Source organism: Oncorhynchus keta, chromosome 1 (assembly GCF_023373465.1).
Source record: "Oncorhynchus keta strain PuntledgeMale-10-30-2019 chromosome 1, Oket_V2, whole genome shotgun sequence".
NCBI classification, from domain to species: Eukaryota; Metazoa; Chordata; class Actinopteri; order Salmoniformes; family Salmonidae; genus Oncorhynchus; species Oncorhynchus keta.
The window spans coordinates 71,625,373-71,645,423 of record NC_068421.1 but is presented as its reverse complement, the minus strand read 5'-3'; the positions used below and the strand labels follow the sequence as shown (position 1 = coordinate 71,645,423).

At 41.9% G+C, this 20,051-nt stretch overlaps 1 protein-coding gene across 3 annotated transcripts in view; it reads left to right on the top strand.

Annotated features, from left to right (window-relative positions):
- The first annotated feature begins 11,702 nt into the window (after positions 1-11,702).
- LOC118392541 (mast/stem cell growth factor receptor Kit-like) overlaps positions 11,703-20,051 on the top strand; it is a 46,286-nt gene continuing 37,937 nt past the window's right edge. For 2 of the 3 annotated variants that reach the window (XM_035784602.2, XM_035784594.2), the window contains exon 1: positions 11,704-11,908. In XM_035784602.2, coding sequence (XP_035640495.1) covers positions 11,854-11,908 — 55 coding nt within the window. In that variant the 5' untranslated portion in view covers positions 11,704-11,853. Of the gene's footprint in view, positions 11,909-20,051 lie in introns of all 3 variants that reach the window. The other variant, XM_035784610.2, reaches the window with a different exon arrangement.

Sequence of the window (20,051 nt, the reverse complement as noted above, 5' to 3'; positions counted from 1 at the left end):
AGCCATTGAGACCTCTCCCTAAGCACTGTGTCATCAGTGACTCTAATTGTATGGCGAGTACTCTTGTTACAACCAACGTCAAACTCATGAGTTGAGAACTTATTTTCGTTCCATCATCTTGTCAGTTAACCTCCTCTTCCATTCTTCAGGTAAAGGTGAGTCACTGAAGTTGAATGAAGGAGTCAGCTTCTCAGGTAAATTGCACTTAATTCCCTTCTGGGCAGCAGGAACAGGAGCTACATCTACAGGAAACAGGTAAGCCATGGCCATGCCACGTTTTAAGGTTATCTCCCTTGACGATACATTCCTGACTATAACTGTTATTCTTCTAGATGACACAACCGTAGACATCTGAATTTCAGGTCTCACAAGAAGTTCTTCTGAAAACTGGGAATTTTCTGGACACTGACATTCTTCAGGCCTATCTACCAAAATGGTCTGAGTGATCCAGGAAGGTGATCCAGGAAACTTTGGAATCCCGATGACTCTTGCTAGTCCACCAGGGGTCAATGTTACAGGTTTTGTCTGTGAAAACCATACTGTTCCTTATTTTCTGGTCATCAGTATCAGTTGGGATCTCTTTCAGCCTATTTCATAACAGAATGAACTCATAGTGTGCTCAAGAAACCACTTTCTTTCACTTTGCAGGCCATCATCAGCCTTCTCACCACAGAAGTGTTTGTACCAAACAGTATAGAGACTTTACCTATCACGGCCGGGCCTGGGCAAATCAACACAAGTGCTTCTATGGTCCCTGTTACCCCCACTACTGATCCTGAAACCTCCAACTTCAACAACAAATAGCCATAATAGGGGTATTGCTCTGAGCTAAGGCTTCACGGGGACAGAAGACTGCTCCTTTACTGGGTCCGGCTGTAGTTTCACATTGAAAGTTTCTAGCTAATGAGACACTTGTTGACTTTCCTCTGATTTTCTTTGCCCTCGCAGTCTCGTTTCAAGTGTCCATCCTCTCCACATGTATAGCATAAGGTACCAGGTCGGCTTTCATCCTTAGTGGGACCTTGAGATGGATCAGCATTCTTCCTTCTGAATTTGAATGCGGAATCTGTCTTCTGTGAGATTGTGTCAGGCTTACCTGTGGTGACAGCAGCAGAACTAAGACTAGTCATATCAGTTTTCAAACCATTCAGTTCTTCCTTCAGCAGCTCCATGACTTCTGTCGGTGCAGCAACAACTGGAGTGTCATCTGGTGAAATCACAACACATGTGGAGACAGTCCTGTCTTGAATCATATCTTTCTTCTCCCTTACCTCGTGAAGCAGCTCAGAGAAGGTTGGTGGATCACGCAGCTTTTAGGTCATCCGCATGCCAAGCTCAACCATGTCATGTACCAGTGCACCTCTCACAACCTGTTCAATGCATTTGCTATTCATCTCAGACAGTTCAATTCCAACTTTACAAAACACACTGTGCAGCAGTTTGTTCAGTCTAAGCAAATATGCAGAAAGTTTCTTTCCCTCATTCTGGAACGTATTTCTGAACCTTGCCATAAGATCAGATGCAGATTCCAAATGCACTTTCATGAGCGTTCAATTAATCAGCAGAAGTAGCTGTTGGATTTCCAATCTTCAAAAACATCACAATGTCAGCATCAAATCAAATTTTATTGGTCACACAGAACACGTGTTTAGCAAATGTCATTGCGTGTGTAGCGAAATGCTTGTGATTCTAGCTCCGACAGTGCAGTAATATCTAACAAGTAATATATAACAATTACACAACATATACACAATACACACAAATCTAGTAAAATAATGGAATTAAGAATATATAAATACACTACCAGTCAAAAGTTTTATAACACCTACTCATTCAAGGGTTTTTCTATATTTTTACTATTTTCGACATTGTAAAATAATAGTGAAGACATCAAAACTATGACATAACCCATAAGGAATCATGTAGTAACCAAAATAGTGTTAAACAAATCTAAATATATATTCTTTTTGAGATTCTTCACATAGACACATTTTGCCTTAATGACAGCTTTGCACACTGGGGGGTCAATGCAAAATGTCCTGGTCGCCATTTGATTAGCTGTTCAAGAGTCTTATGGCTTGAAAGCTGTTAAGAAGCCTTTTGGACCTATACTTGGCACTCCAGTGCCACTTGCCATGCGTAGTAGCAGGAAGAACAGTCTATGACTAGAGAGGCTAGAGTCTTGGAATTCTTTTGGGCCTTCCTCTGATACCGCCTGATATCTGAAGTCCTGTATGGCAGGAAGCTTGGTCCCAGTGATGTACTGGGCCGTACGCACTACCCTCTGTAGTGCCTTGTGTCTGGAGGCAGAGCAGTTGCCACACCACGTGTTGATGCAATCAGTCAGGATGCTCTCAATGGAGCAGCCGTAGAAACTTTTGAGGATCTAAGGACCCATGCCAAATCTTTTCAGTCTCCTTAGGGGGAAAAGGCTTTGTCGTGCCCTCTTCACGACGGTCTTGATGTGTTTGGACCATGATAGTTTGTTGGTGATGTGGACACAAAGGAAGCTCTCAACCTGCTCCACTACAGCCCCGTCGATGAGAATAGGGGCGTGTTCGGCCATGCAGCCATGGGTGAACAGGGAGTACAGGAGGGAAATGAGCAAGCACCCCTGAGGGGCCCCCGTGTTGAGGACCAGGGTGGCAGATGTGTTGTTACCTACCTACCCTTAACACCTGGGGGCAGCTGTAAGTCCAGGATCCAGTTGCAAAGGGAGGTGTTTAGTCCCAAGGTATCTTAGTGATGAGATTTGAGGGCACTAAGGTGTTGAATGCTGAGCTGTAGTCAATGAATAGCATTATTACATCAAGTTGAAGTCGGAAGTTTACATACACCTTAGCCAAATACATTTAAACTCAGTTTTTCACAATTCCTGACATTCCTGAGACGCTGAATTGCTGTGGGTGAATAATGGCGGACGGAAAACAGGGTGGTGAGGCAGGTGCCGCTTCTCATACGAATGCTGTTATTTCATCTAAAACATTAGGTTTAGACCCCAGCTAAGTAAATCATACAAAGAGTGTTTAATCTCCAGTACTTTGCCATGATTGTCAGTTGTGTAGCTGCTCTACTGATAATTTCAGTGCGTCCTTGCTGGGATGACACAATAAATCTACTGCCGGAGAATACCAACACCAAACACATTGGTTCACCGTTCCACGGGAGCGGACAGTACACAGCGTACCATAATGTTCTGAATAATGGCCAAGTCTACCTCGCTCCCTATTCCACCTATTCCACTGATAGTCAGGTTTTTCTATCTACAATACAGACTACAATAAATAGTTTCCTAAAGAAAATCAAATCCAAATCTGGCCAAAAGAGCACTCTTCCTTGGCTAAATTGAGAAATCTGGAAATTGATGAAAGAACGAGATCATGCTCTAAAAATAGCCCTAAGATCCAAATTAGAGCATGACAGACGTATGTAGGTTTACCATGTTGAGAAATAAGGTGATGAAAGAAATCAGACAGGCCAAGGCAAACTTTTTTATTATCATAATTGGTGAAGCAAAGGGAAATTCTAAATTGATCTGGGAGAATCTAAAAAAGTTAACAGGGAAAGACCATAGTAACACTGCAAAAAGACTAGAAATCATGGTGAATAACAATCTAACACAGGATGCAGTCGAAATAGCAATAGCCTTCAATTCCTACTTTATTGACTCTGTCAGGGTACCGACACAGAACCCCTCCACTGGTTTCTTGGGCTCAGTGCAAGTGAATGACGCTCAACCTGTCTTCATCATAAGGGAGGTTTTCTGAGTCAATGGTGAACAAGGTGATTAGCTCACTAAAGAACTCTAAAGCCAAATATGTGTTTGGGCTGGACTCTACTTTTCTTCAAAAGTACAAAGAGGCACTCATTGGCCCCATTACTAAGGTCACCAACACATCTATTGGTCTGGGGGTGTTTCCAAGGATATGGAAGTCTTTAAATCGGGTGAAACTGCTGACGTGAGTAACTACAGGCCCATTAGTATACTTTTGCCCACCTCAACAATAGCCCCTTCACATTACACTCCATGCAGTTTGGCTTCAGAGCGAAACACTCCACAGAAAAGGCCAACTGCTTTCTTCTGGAAAATGTGAAGTCCAAGATGGACAAAGGGAGCGTTGTTGGGGCTTTGTTTCTGGACCTAAGGAAGGCTTTTGATTCTGTTAATCATGAGATTCTCATCACAAAATTCAACTTTTCCCCGATACCTTGAGATGGATGAAATCATACCTTGAAGGCAGAGTGAGCAATGAGCTGTTGCCCACTCTTAGCTACGATGTGGGCATTCCCCAAGGGTCAATACTGGGGCCCCTCCTGTTCAGCCTGTACATTAATGATCTGCCTTCTGTCTGTACTGGGTCTGAAGTTCAAATGTATGCAGATGATACAGTGATATATGTGCATGCAAAGAGCAAACAACAAACTTACTACTGTAATGGTCCAGGTTAAAAAGTGGCTCGGTGACTTGTGTTTGCACCTCAATGTGAAAAAAACTGTTTGGAAGTTCTTCACAAAGAGGGCAACAGATGCTACTGAGCCAGATGTCTATGTGTCAGGGGAGAAGCTCCAGGTGGTATCTGATTTTAAGTACCGTGGCATCATACTTGATTCCAACCTCTCTTTTAAAAAGCATGTGAAAAAGGTAACTCAAATAACCAAATTCAACCTAGCTAATTTCCGATTTCTACTAAATTGTTTGACGACAGAGGTAGTGTAACGGATGTGAAACAGCTAGCTTAGTTAGCGGTGGTTTGCGCTAAATAGTTTTTCAATCGGTAACGTCACTTGCTCTGAGACCTTGAAGTAGTGGTTCTCCTTGCAAGGGCCGCAGCTTTTGTGGAGCGATGAGTAACGATGCTTCGAGGGTGACAGTTGTTGATGTGTCCCTGGTTCGTGCCCGGGTATGGGCAAGGGGACAGTCTAAAGTTATACTGTTACAGTAGCAAAACTGTACTTTAAATCTATGATACTCCCCCACTTAACATACTGCTTGACTAGTTGGGCCCAAGCTTGCTGTACAACATTAAAACCTATTCAGTCTGTCTACAAACAGGCTCTCAAAGTGCTTGATAGGAAGCCCAATAGCCATCATCACTGTTACATCCTCAGAAAGCATGAGCTCCTGAGTTGGGAAATTGTTGTGCTATACACCGACGCATGTCTTGTATTCAAGATCCTAAATGGCCTGACTCAGTATTTTTGTTAAACAGAAAACCTGTTTGGTCAGGGTGTGATTTGGATGGGCATTCTATGTTCCTTTTCCTATGTTTTGTATTTCTTTGTTTTGGCCGGGTATGGTTCTCAATCAGGGACAGCTGACTATCATTGTCTCTGATTGGGAACCAAACTTAGGTAGCTTTTTCCCACATGTGTTTTGTGGGTATTTGTTTCCTGTTTAGTGTTTTCTGCACCTGACAGGACTGTTTTAGTTTAGTTTTGCACTTTGTTCTTTTTGTTTCAGTATTCAGTTAAAGAAAAAGTCATGAACACTTTGGTCCGATTCCTCCTCAGACTACGACACCCGTTACAAAACCCAAACATATGGCAGCAGATCCACAAGGTCAGCCATGAGAGGTGACTGTATAGTTCCCTTAAGGAAAAGCACCTCTCCGTGAATCTGGTGCTTTTCTGGTGCACCTCTCCGTAAATCTGCTTTCTCCGAGAGCTTCCCATGTCTGGAATACACTGCCATCAGACACACATAACTGCACCACCTATCACACTTTCACAAAATGCATGAAGACATAGCTAAAGGTCAATCAGATTTGTGAACATGGTCCCTAGCTGTGTATTGCCGCTTTCCATGTTGTCTGTAGCTTGTGAGGTGTGGAAACACTTTGTTGCTTTTATGAATTTTGTCTTGCTGCTTTTTGTTCTATGTTGCTCTGTCTGTATGCTATGTCTTGCTTGTCCTATGTTGCTCTGCGTGTGCTCACTGCTCAATGATTGTCTATATTGTAATTGATTTTAATAACCTGCCCAGGGACTGCGGTTGACAATTAGCCGGCTGGCTAAACCCAGCACTTTTACTGAAACGTTGATTCATGTGCACTGTCCCTGTACAAATGAAATGAACTCAAACTAATCCTAGTACTAATTCCATGTTTTAGGTCAGTTAGGATCACCACTTTATTTAAAAAATGTGAAATGTCAGAATAATAGTATAGAGTGACTTATTTCAGTGTTTATTTCTTTATCACATTCCCAGTGGGTCAGAAGTTTACATACACTTAATTAGTATTTGGTAGCAATGCCTTTAAATTGATTAACTTGGGTCAAATGTTTCGGGAGTTGAAATTTGACCCATTCCTCCTGACAGAGCTGGTGTAACTGAGTCAGGTTTGTAGGCCTCCTTGCTCGCATACGCTTTTTCAGTTCTGCCCAAAATAATTTATAGGATTGAGGTCAGGGCTTTGTGATGGCCACTCCAATACCATGACTTTGTTGTCCTTAAGCCATTTTACCACAACTTTGGAAGTATGCTTGGGGTCATCGTCCATTTGGAAGACCCATTTGCCCCAAGGATGAACCCGACTTGTGGAGGTCTTGGCTGATTTTCTTTTGATTTTCCCATGATGTCAAACAAAGAGGCACTGAGTTTGAAGGTAGGCCTTGAAATAGATCCACAGGTACACTTCCAATTGACTCAAATTATGTCAATTAGCCTATCAGAAGCTTCTAACGGCATGACGTCATTTTCTGGAATTTTCCAAGCTGTTTAAAGGTCACAGTCAACTTAGTGTATATAAACTTCTGTCCCACTGGAATTGTGATACAGTGAATTATAAGTGAAATAATCGGTCTGTAAACAATTGTTGGAAAAATTACTTGTGTCATGCACAAAGCAGATGTCCTAACCGACTTGCCAAAGCTATAGTTTTTTTAACAAGTAATTTGTGAAATTGTTGAAAAATGAGTTTTATTGACTCCAACCTAAGTGTCTGTAAACTTCCGACTTCAACTGTAGGTGTTCCTTTTGTCCAGGTGGGAAAGGGCAGTGTGGAGTGCAATAGAGGTTGCTTCATTTGTGAATCTGTTGGGGTGTTATGTAAATTGTAATTGGTCAAGGGTTTCTGGTGTCATGGTGTTGATGTGAGCCTGACCAGTCTTTCAAAACACTCCATGGCTACAGACATGCATGCTACGGGTCGGTAGTCATTTAGGAAGGTTACCTTGGTGTTCTTGTGCACAGTGACTATGGTGGTCTGCTTGAAACATGTTGGTATTACATACTCGGTCAGCAAAAGGTTGAAAATGTCAGTGACACATCCTGGTAATCCCTGGCCCTGCGACCTTGTGAATATTGACCTTGTAAATATTGGTCTTACATCGGCTATTGAGAGCGTGATCACACAGTTGTCCGGAACAACTGTTTCTCTCATGCATGCTTCAGTGTTGCTGGCCTTGAAGCAAGCATAGAAGTAATTTAGCTCGTCTGGTAGGCTCGTGTCACTGGGCAGTTCGCGCCTGTGCTTTCCTTTGTAGTCTGTAAAAGTTTGCAAGCCCTGCCACATCTGACAAGCGTTAGAGCCGGTGTAGTACAATTCAATCTTAGTCCTGTATTGATCCCGGAACATATTCCAGTCTGTGCTAGCAAAACAGTACTGTAGCTTAGCATCTGGGTCATCTGACCACTTCCGTATTGATCGAGTCACTGGTACTTCCTGCTTTAGTTTTTGCTTGCAAGCCGCAATCAGGAGGATAGGGTTATTGTCCGATTTGCCAAATGGAGGGCAAGGGAGAGCTTTGCACACGTCTCTGTGTGTGGAGTAAAGGCAGGTTTTTTCCCAATTTTTTTTCCCCTCTGGATGCAAATGTAACATCATGGTAGAAATTAGGTAAAACGAATTTAAGAATTCCTGCATTTAAGTCACCAGCCACTAGGAAAGCAGCCTATGGATGAGCATTTTCTTGTTTGCTTATGGCTTTGTACAGCTCATTGAATGTACAGCTCATTGACTTCAAAACCCTGACTTCCTTAATATTCGTATTTTGTGCACTAGCTGCTATTTACAAATAGACACAGACCGCCTCCACTCCTTCTCTTACCAGAGGCAGCTGTTCTATCTTGCCAATTTATTGAACACCCAGCCAACTGTATGTTATCCATGTCGTCGTTCAGCCACGACTCTAAGATTTTAATGTCCCGTTGGTAGGATTGTCTTGATCAGATCTCATCCAATTTATTATCCAATGATTGCACATTGCCTAATAGGACTGATGGTAGAGGCGGATTACCCACTTACTGTCGGATCCTTACAAGGCACTCTGATATATGTCCCCAATATCTCTGTCTCTTCTTCATGTGAATGACAAGGATGTGGGCCTTGTTCAGTGTCTGAAGTAAATCCTTTGCATCCTACTCGTTAATGAAAAAATTATTTGTCCAGTACGAAGGTGAGTAATCGCTGTCCTGATATCCAGAAGCTCTTTTCGGTCATAAGAGATGGTGTTAGAAACATTATGTACAAATAAAGTTACAAATAACACGAAAAAACACACAATAGCTCAATTGGTTAGGAGCCCGTAAAATGGCAGCCATCTTTTCTGGCGTCATGGTTAGCTAGAACTAGTTCTACTGTACTGTTGCAGCTACAGTGCCTTGCGAAAGTATTCGGCCCCCTTGAACTTTGCGACCTTTTGCCACATTTCAGGCTTCAAACATAAAGATATAAAACTGTATTTTTTTGTGAAGAATCAACAACAAGTGGGACACAACCATGAAGTGGAATGACATTTATTGGATATTTCTAACTTTTTTAACAAATCAAAAACTGAAAAATTGGGCATGCAAAATTATTCAGCCCCCTTAAGTTAATACTTTGTAGGGCCACCTTTTGCTGCGATTACAGCTGTAAGTCGCTTGGGGTATGTCTCTATCAGTTTTGCACATCGAGAGACTGACATTTTTTCCCCATTCCTCCTTGCAAAACAGCTCGAGCTCAGTGAGGTTGGATGGAGAGCATTTGTGAACAGCAGTTTTCAGTTCTTTCCACAGATTCTCGATTGGATTCAGGTCTGGACTTTGACTTGGCCATTCTAACACCTGGATATGTTTATTTTTGAACCATTCCATTGTAGATGTTGCTTTATGTTTTGGATCATTGTCTTGTTGGAAGACAAATCTTCGTCCCAGACTCAGGTCTTTTGCAGACTCCATCAGGTTTTCTTCCAGAATGGTCCTGTATTTGGCTCCATCCATCTTCCCATCAATTTTAACCATCTTCCCTGTCCCTGCTGAAGAAAAGCAGGCCCAAACCATGATGCTGCCACCACCATGTTTGACAGTGGGGATGGTGTGTTGAGCTGTGTTGCTTTTACGCCAAACATAACGTTTTTCATTGTTGCCAAAAAGTTCCATTTTGGTTTCATCTGACCAGAGCACCTTCTTCCACATGTTTGGTGTGTCTCCCAGGTGGCTTGTGGCAAACTTTAAACAATACTTTTTATGGATACCAGATTTGTGCAATATACGACTGATTGTTGTCCTATGAACAGAGTCTCCCATCTCAGCTGTAGATCTCTGCAGTTCATCCAGAGTGATCATGGGCCTCTTGGCTGCATCTCTGATCAGTCTTCTCCTTGTATGAGCTGAAAGTTTAGAGGGACGGCCAGGTCTTGGTAGATTTGCAGTGGTCTGATACTCCTTCCATTTCAATATTATCGCTTGCACAGTGCTCCTTGGGATGTTTAAAGCTTGGGAAATCTTTTTGTATCCAAATCCGGCTTTAAACTTCTTCACAACAGTATCTCGGACCTGGCCGGTGTGTTCCTTGTTCTTCATGATGCTCTCTGCGCTTTTAACGGACCTCTGAGACTATCACAGTGCAGGTGCATTTATACGGAGACTTGATTACACACAGGTGGATTGTATTTATCATCATTAGTCATTTAGGTCAACATTGGATCATTCAGAGATCCTCACTGAACTTCTGGAGAGAGTTTGCTGCACTGAAAGTAAAGGGGGCTGAATAATTTTGCACGCCCAATTTTTCAGTTTTTGATTTGTTAAAAAAGTTTGAAATATCCAATAAATGTCGTTCCACTTCATGATTGTGTCCCACTTGTTGTTGATTCTTCACAAAAAATACAGTTTTATATCTTTATGTTTGAAGCCTGAAATGTGGCAAAAGGTCGCAAAGTTCAAGGGGGCCGAATACTTTCGCAAGGCACTGTACATACACAGACACCAGTTTTCCGTTTGTTATTTTTTAGAATTTTTTGAAACAAGTTCTTTTTTTAATTTCACTTCACCAATTTGGACTATTTTGTGTCTGTCCATTACATGAAATCCAAATAAAAATCCATTTAAATTACAGGTTGTAATGCAGCAAAATTGGAAAATCGCCAAGGGGGATGAATACTTTAGCTTGGCACTGTATTGCTCTTTGTGACATTGGATGATGTAAAAAGGGCTTTATAAATACATTTTATTGATTGATTGATATTGTAGCCTAACCTACACATCTTCTTCAGCAGATTAGAATTTTGTATAGTTTATACATCATTCGGTGCATAAAGATAGCCTGTTGGTTACCCTGTACCTTGACATTTTGAGTTAATCATTGAAACCTAATGAGGAAATGAGATATTTGTGCGCTCAGCATCAGGTTGCGTTCATCTCAATAATTCATCTAGTGGACCGGGCACAGCACGGAGACATTGGCAAAACGTAAATTAACAGCGATTTATTCATGCACAGATTGATAAGTGACCTCGTTGTTGGCTAAACAAATTGTTAGACATTACAATTAGGAATCATTTTTCAATTAAAGAATGACACTTGTTGTGATCAACTATATGTTTTGGGAACGTTTGTTTAATAGCCTAGTAGGACTGTTTGTACAGGCTCTCTAACTGGTTTGTTCTTTTCCCTAGAGCCTCGAGTCATTGGCGCAGATAAGGGCTGTGCTAGTCATATCTTGTCATCCCAGCAACTGTCATTATGGAAATGTCGAGGAATTCCTTAGAAGTATCCAAATAAGCAGTGTCATTTTCTAAGAGTTGGTTTTGCATAGACCTACTGTGGGCCTGTAGTGTTGTATAGATTTTTGTGACCATTAGCCTAGCCTATGCAGAGAGGCTTTTGTCATACATTGTTATGTCAGCAAATGTTATCTTAACATTTGCAATCAAACTCAGTTTGTTAAACCTTGGAATGGTGTTTTCTGGTGTTAGGGCTTCGTGTACCACGTTATTTAATCAATAAAAATGTTTAATTTGATGTGAATGTTTTGGGTCTTTGCCCATAACTTTGCACATTTTGATGTAAATGTTTGAGGACAGGGTTTTGCTCATTCTGGATTCTATTAGAATGACAATCACAGAGAAAGGGACCGTGCAACAACTCTTACAATTCCAACTATTGAATCCTGCAAGATATTGTTCTTAATTATACAACTACCTTTTTTTGCCATAGCAGAGATGCTGAAAAAATGTCTATATTGGTCTGCTAATACTAGTAAAGCCACTACTTTTGTGAAATAAATATTTATTAAAAAAAACGTTTTTTTTGTGTTTTTTTTTCAGTGATTCCTGCGGGCTATTCTTCCAATGTAAAGTATTGCTCTGAAGTTCTGGCATGCATGGAATGTAATTGAAATGCTTGTTTTCGTTGATGCCACACAACCCGCACCCTGCCCACGAACGACCTCTATAGACGAAGTTCAACACAACATCACCACCCGTTGATCCTAGTACTTCAACACAATTCCCTTATGCAATGTGCGTTTAAGACGTTCATCTGCAAGTCTTAAGCCTTCACTCAACTGCGGAGCAATCCGCGGCATTTACAAGCGCGAGCTCTTCAGAGCAGACATTGGCACCGCACGCAATATAGATGGAATTGTAATAATGGAACACCACTGGGTACTGTTTTCTGTCTTGTTGCAGTTATCCTTCCAAACAGGTAAGACATGATATTGGTCACCATTGTCTCTCTGCCAACAGTTGTGGGGGTAGTTGTTGTTTTACAGAAGTTTATTTTAACCACTTGGTGATTGATCACACTTCACGAACATAATCACCTTGATCACTGTACTAAATAGATGTGTTGCCACTTTTGTTCATTATTATATATATATATTTTGTGTGGGCTATAAATATGCATGTTCTATTCAGTTAAGAATTGTATTGTAGCCTAGCATACACCTTTTTTCAGCAGATTAGAACTTTATCGTTCAGGATGTAGAGATACCCTGTTGGTTACCCTGTACCTTGACATTTTGAGTTAATCACTGAAACCCAATGAGGAAATTGGATATTTGTGCGCTCAGCATCAGGTTGCGTTCAGCTCAATAATTCATCTAGTGGACCGGGCACAGCACGGAGACATTGGCAAAAAGTAAATTAACAGCGATTTTTTTCTGCACAGATTGACAAGTGACCTCGTTGTAGTCTAAAATACTTGTTAGACATTAAAATTAGGAATAATTTTTCAATTAAATAATGACACTTGTTTTGATCAACTATATTATTTGGGAACGTTTGTTCAATAGCCTAGTAGGACTGTTTGTATAGGCTCGCTAAATGGCTTGTTATTTTCCAAGAGCCTCAGAGTCATTGGTGCAGATAAGCGCTGTTCTAGTCATATCTTGTCATCTCAGCAATAACTGTCATTATAGAAATGTAGAAACATTTCTTAGAAGTAGGTAAATAAGCAGTGGCATTTTCTAAGAATTAGTTTTGCATAGACCTACTGTGGGTCTGTAGCGTTTTATGTAATTTTTGTGACCATTCGCCTAGCGTATAGAGAAACTTTTGTCATACATTTTCAAATCAACAATTTTTACATCAACATTTGCATTAAATCTCAGTTTTAAGCCTTGTAATTGTGTTTTGGTGTTAGGGCTTCATGTACCATATTACATATATTTTTTACATAACTTACAACATGCCTCACCAGTGAATTTAATGTCTCACCTATAGATTTCATTTAAGGTTTTATTGAGCAGTATTGAGTTGTCAATGGTAGGCGTAACTCTGCTTGTAATTGTTTACATGGTTGAATAATCAATCCAAACAACACCCACTTGAAATCAGGCAAAGGCAGATAGATAATGTCAGTTATCCTATGAAGTGATGCTTCCTGAAATAGAGGAATGCTTTCTTCTATAGAGTTGAATTTCCCTGCACAACTTGGTCAGAGCATTTCGTATTATTCTGTACGTAAATCCGAGACACTCCATTTATGATGATGATATGTTACTTTACGTAGGGTTACATTAATCAAATCAAATCAAATGGTATTTGTCACATGCACCAAATACAACAGGTGTAGACCTTACAATGAAATGCTTACTTACTTACAAGCACTTAACCAACAATGCTTTAAGAAGTTTTAAGAAAAATAAGTCTTAATCAAAGAACAGAAAATATAAGTAACAAATAATTAAACAGCACCAGTCAAATAACAATAGCGAGGCTATATACAGGGGGTACCGGTACAGAGTCAATGTGCGGGGCCACCGGTTAGTTGAGGTAACTGAGGTAATATGTACATGTAGTTAAAGTGACTATGCATAGATAATAAACAGAGAGTAGCAGCAGCGTAAAAGAGGGGCCTGAATAGCCCTTTGGTTACCTGTTCAGGAGTCTTATAGCTTGGGGGTAGAAGCTGTTAAGAAGCTTTTTGGACCTAGACTTGGCGCTCCGGTACTGCTTGCCATGCGGAAGCAGAGAGAACAGTCCATGACGAGGGTGGCTGGAGTCGGACAATTTTTAGGGCCTTCCTCTGACACCGCCTGGTGTAGAGGTCATGGATGGCACGAATCTTGGCCCCAGTGAAGTACTGGGCCGTATGCACTACCCTCTGTAGTGCCTTGCAGTTGGATGCCGAGCAGTTGCCACAGCAGGCAATGATTCAGCCCATCAGGATGCTCTCGATGGTGCAGCTGTAGAACCTTTTGAGGATCTGAGGACCCATGCCAAATCTTTTCAGTCTCCTGAGGGGGAATAGGTTTTGTTGTGCCCTATTCACAACTGACTTAATGTGTTTGGACCATGATAGTTTGTGATGTAGACACCAAGGAACTTGAAGCTCTCAACCTGCTCCACTACAGCCCTGTCGATGAGAATGGGGGCATGCTCGGGCCTCCTTTTCCTTTAGTCCACAACCAACTCCTTTTTCTTGATCACTTTGAGGGGGATGTTGTTGTCCTGGCACTACACAGTCAGGTCTCTGACCTCCCTATAGGCTGTCTCATTTATTTATTATTATTTTTTTTCTCACCTTTATTTAACCAGGTAAGCTAGTTGAGAACAAGTTCTCATTTGCAACTGCGACTTGGCCGAGATAAAGCATAGCAGTTCGACACATACAGTTACACATGGAATGAACAAAATATACAGTCAATACAGTAGAGAAAAAGTGTATATATACAGTTAGTGCAAATTAGGTCAAATAAGGGAGTTAAGGCAATAAATAGGCCATGGTGGCGAAGTAATTACAATATGGCAATTAAACACTGGAATGGTAGATGTGCAAAAGATGGATGTTCAAGTAGAGATACTGTGGTGCAAAATGAGCAAAATAAATAAATACAGTATGGGGATGAGGTAGATAGATGGGCTGTATACAGATTGGCTATGAACAGGTGCAGTGATCTGTGAGCTGCTCTGACAGCTGGTTCTTAAAGCTAGTGAGGGAGATGGGAATCTCCAGTAAGATGGAAGATGGGAATCTCATCAATGTCGGTAATCAGGCCTACCACTGCTGTGTCATTGGCAAACTTGATGACGGTGTTAGAGTCGTGCCTGGCCATGCAGTCATGAGTGAACAGGGATGCAGGAGGGGACTGAGCATACACCTGAGGGTGTTGAGGATCAGTGTGGCGAGATATGTTGGTACATACCCTTACCACCTGGTGTCGGCCCGTCAAGAAGTCCAGGATCCAGTTGCAGAGGGAGGTGTTCAGTCCCAGGGTCCTTAGCTTAGTGATGAGCTTTGAGGACAGTATGGTGTTGAACGCTGAGCTGTAATCAATGAATAGCATTCTCAAGTAGGTGTTTCTTGAGTCCAGATGGGAAAGGGCAGTGTTGAGTGCAATATAGATTGCATTGTTTGTGGATCTGTTGGGGCGGTATGCAAATTGGAGTGGGTCTAGGGTTTCTGGGATAATGGTGTTGATGCGAGCCATTGTTTCACTGACCATGACTCCATTTTGTTGCTCCCATTCTATAGACAGAGACTAAAACAGGAAGCTCCCGCGCTCACGTCTGTTCAACACTGGTCCGACCAATCAAGATTGCTTCGAGCACGTGGGTTGGGATATGTTCCGCACTGCGTCAAACAACAACATTGACGAATACGCTGAATAAGCGAGTTTATTAGCAAGTGCATCAGCGATGTTGTACCCACCTCAACTATTAAAACATTCCCAAACCAGAAACTGTGGAATGATGGCAGCATTCACGCGAAACTGAAAGCGCAAACCACTGCTTTTAACCAGGGCAAGGTGACCGGAAACATGACCGAATACAAACAGTGTAGCTATTCCCTCCGCAAGGCAATCAAACAAGAAAAGTCTCAGTATAGAGACAAGGTATAGTCGCAATTCAACGGCTTAGACACAAGAGGTATGTGGCAGGGTCTATAGTCAATCAGGGATTACAAAAAGAAAACCAGCCCCGTCGCGGACCAGGATATCTTGCTCCCAGACAGACTAAACAACTTCTTTGCTCTCTTTGAGGACAATACAGTGCCACTGACACAGCCCACTACCAAAACCTGCCGACTCTCCTTCACTGCAGCCGACGTGAGTAAAACATTTAAACGTGTTAACCCTCGCAAGGCTGCAGGCCCAGACGGCATCCCCAGCCGCATCTTCAGAGCATGCACAGACCAGCTGGCTGGTGTGTTTATGGACATATTCAATCAATCCTTATCCCAGTCTGCTGTTCCCACATGCTTCAAGAAGGCCACCATTGTTCCTGTTCCCAAGAAAGCTAAGGTAACTGAGCTAAACGACTAAACGGTAGCACTCACTTCCGTCATCATGAAGTGCTTTGAGAGACTAGTCAAGGACCATATCACCTCCACCCTAGACCCACTCCAATTTGCTTACCGCCCTAATAGGTCCACAGATGACGCAACCACACTGCACATTGCCCTAACCCATCTGGAGAAGAGGAATACCTATGTGAGAATGCTGTTCATCGACTACAGCTCAGCATTTAACACCATAGTACCCTCCAAACTCATCAAGCTCGAGACCCTGGGTCTTGACCCCGCCCTGTGCAACTGGGTACTGGACTTCCTGATGGGCCGCCCCCAGGTGGTGAGGGTAGGTGACATCTCCACCCTGCTGATCCTCAACACTGGGACCCCACAAGGGTGCGTTCTGAGCCCTCTCCTGTACTCCCAGTTCACCCACGACTGCGTGGCCATGCACGCCTCCAACTCAATCATAAAGTTTGCAGACGACACTACAGTGGTAGGCTCGATTACCAACAACAACGAGACGGCCTACAGGGAGGAGGTCCTGGTCCGCGACGGGGCTGGTTTTCTCGGAGTGTGGTGTCAGGAAAATAACCTCACACTCAATGTCAACAAAACTAAGGAGATGATTGTGGATTTCAGAAAACAGCAGAGGGAACACCCCCCTATCCACATCGACGGGACAGTAGTGGAGAGGGTAGTAAGTTTTAAGTTCCTCGGCGTACACATCACGGACAAACTGAATTGGTCCACTCACACAGACAGTGTGTGTCGGGCTGTATCACCGCCTGGTACGGCAACTGCTCCGCCCACAACCGTAAGGCTCTCCAGAGGGTAGTGAGTTCTGCACAACGCATCACCGGGGGGCAAACTACCTGCCCTCCAGGACACCTACACCACATTTACATACATTTACATTTAAGTCATTTAGCAGACGCATTTAGCACCCGATGTCACAGGAAGGCCATATAGATCATCAAGGACAACAACCACCCGAGCCACTGCCTGTTCACCCCGCTATCATCCAGAAGGCGAGGTCAGTACAGGTGCATCAAAGCAGGGACAGAGAGACTGAAAAACAGCTTCTATCTCAAGGCCATCAGACTGTTAAACAGCCATCACTAACATTGAGTGGCTGCTGCCAACATACCGACTCAACTCAAACCACTTTAATAATGGAAAAATTGATGTAAAAATGTAATACTAGCCACTTTAAACAATGCCACTTAATATGTTTACATAACCTGCATTATTCATCTCATATGTATACACTGTACTCTATACCATCTACTGCATCTTGTCTATGCCGTTCTGTACCATCACTCATTCATATGTTTTTATGTACATATTCTTCATCCCTTTACACTTGTGTGTGTATAAGGTAGTTGTTGTGGAATTGTTAGGTTAGATTACTCGTTGGTTATTACTACTTTGTCGGAACTAGAAGCACAAGCATTTCACTACACTCACATTAACATTAAATTTGATTTGACATTTTTTATTTGACCAGGCTTTCATAGCACTTCATGGCTACCGACGTGAGTGCTACGGCTCGGTAGTAATTTAGGCTGGTTGCCTTAGTGTTCTTGACCAACAACTAATGTAGGGTGGATTGGTGGGCATATGCTGCAAATGTCTAACAACCTAAAAGTTGCGAGTTTGAATTTCATCACAGTCAACTTTAGCATTTGAGCTAATTAGAACGTTTTTAGCTACTTTGCAACTACTTAGCATGTTAGCTAACCCTAACCGTTTTACCAAACCTTCACCTAACCTGCTGCCTGAACGTCTATCAACCAAAGGATGCAAGTTTTGAATCTCATCACGGACAACTTTAGCATTTTAGATAATTTTGGAACATTTCCATTTTTACTACTTTTAACGACTTTGCAACTACTTAGTATGTTCGCTAACCTTCTCCTAACCCTAAACTTAACCCTTTTAGCTAATCCTTCTTCCTTCCTTCTAACCCTAACCTTAATCCTTTAACCTAACTCCTGAACTTAACCTTAACCCTGACCCCTAACCCTAACCTTGCTAATGTTAGCGAGCTAGAAAACATTACCCACCTAGCTAGAATGCAATACATATAATTAATTTAGCATTCGTAACATACAGTGCCTTGCAAAAGTGTTAATCCCTCTTGGCTCTTTTCATATTTTGTTGCTTTACAACCTATAATTTAAATGTATTTTTATTTGGATTTCATGAACTGGACATTCTCAAAATAGTCCAAATTGGTTAAGTGAAATTTTTCAATAAATTAAAAACAATTATAATTGGAAAAGTAGTGCATGCATATGTATTCACCCCCTTTGCTATGAAGACAATAAATAACATCTGGTGCAACCAATTACCTTCAGAAGTCACATAATTAGTTAGATTGCACACAGGTGGACTTTATTTAAGTGTCACATGATCTCAGTATATGTACACCTGTTCTGAAAGGTCCCAGAGTCTGCACCACCATTAAGCAAGGGGCACCACCAAGCAAGCGGCACCATAAAGACCAAGGAGCTCTCCAAACAGGTCAGGGACACAGTTGTGGAGAAGTACAGATCAGGGTTGGGTTATTCTTTAAATTAGAAACATTGAACATCCCGAGGAGCACCTTTTAAACCCATTGTTAAAAAATTGAAAGAATATGGCACCACAACAAACCTGCCAAGAGAGGCCCGTCCACCAAAACTTATGGAACAGGCAAGTAGGTCATTAATCAAAGACCGGCAACAAAGAGACCAAAGATAACCCTGAATGAGCTACAAAGCTCCACAGCGGAGATTGGAGTATCTGTCCATAGGACCACTTTAAGCCGTACACTCCACAGAGCTGGGCTTTACCGAAGAGTAGCCAGAAAAAAAGCCATTGCTTAAAGGAAAAAATAAGCGAACACGTTTGGTGTTCGTCAAAAGGCATGTGGGAGACTCCATAAACATATGGACGGTACTCTGGTCAGATGAGACTAAAATGTAGCTTTATGGCCATCACGGAAAACGCTATGTCTAGCACAAACCCAACACCTTTCATCACCCTGAGATTCTGCCACCACCGTGCTGTGGGGATGTTTTTCATCGGAAGGTACTGGGAAACTGGTCAGAATTGAAGAAATGATGGATGGCGCTAAATACAGGGACATTCTTGAGGGGAAACCTGTTTCAGTCTTCCAGAGATTTGAGACTGGGACGGAGGTTCACCTTCCAGCAGGACAATGGCACTAAGCATACTGATAAAGCAACACTCAAGTGGTTTAAGAGGAAACATTTAAATGTCCTAGAATGGCCTAGTCAAATCCCAGACCTCAAACTTCAATCCAATTGTACGCCAGCGGATCCCATCCAACTTGAAGGAGCTGGAGCAGTTTTGCCTTGAAGAATGGGCAAAAATCCCAGTGGCTACATGTGCCAATTTTATAGAGACATACCCCAAGAGACTTGAAGCTGTAATTGCTGCAAAAGGTGGCTCTACCAAGTTTTGACTGTGGGGGGTGAATAGATATGATTAGATACATTTTTGGGGGGTGATATTTCTTGTTTGTTTCACAATAAAACATATTTTCCATCTTCAAAGTGGTAGGCAAGTTATGTAAATCAAATGACACAAACCTCCCAAAAAGGCAACAAAAAAAAATAGGAAAAATGCCATGGGGGTGAATACTTTCGCAAACCACTGTATCATACTAAATTGTTGATGGACATCCAAAAATTAATACATACAGTGGAACAATAAAGTATTTAGTTAGCCACCAATTGTGCAAGTTCTCCCACTTGAAAAGATGAGAGGCCTGTAATTTTCATCATAGGTACACTTCAACTATGACAGACAAAATGAGAAAAAAAATCCAGAAAATCACATTGTAGGATTTTTAATGAATTTATTTGCAAATTATGGTGGAAAATAAGTATTTGGTCAATAACAAAAGTTTTTCTCAATACTTTGTCATTGCCAACAAAGTGTATATAACAGAGGTCAAATGTTTTCTGTGAGTTTTCACAAGGTTTTCACACACTGTTGCTGGTATTTTGGCCCATTCCTCCATGCAGATCTCCTCGAGAGCAGTGATGTTTTGGGGCTGTTGCTGGGCAACACAGACTTTCAACTCCCTCCAAAGATTTTC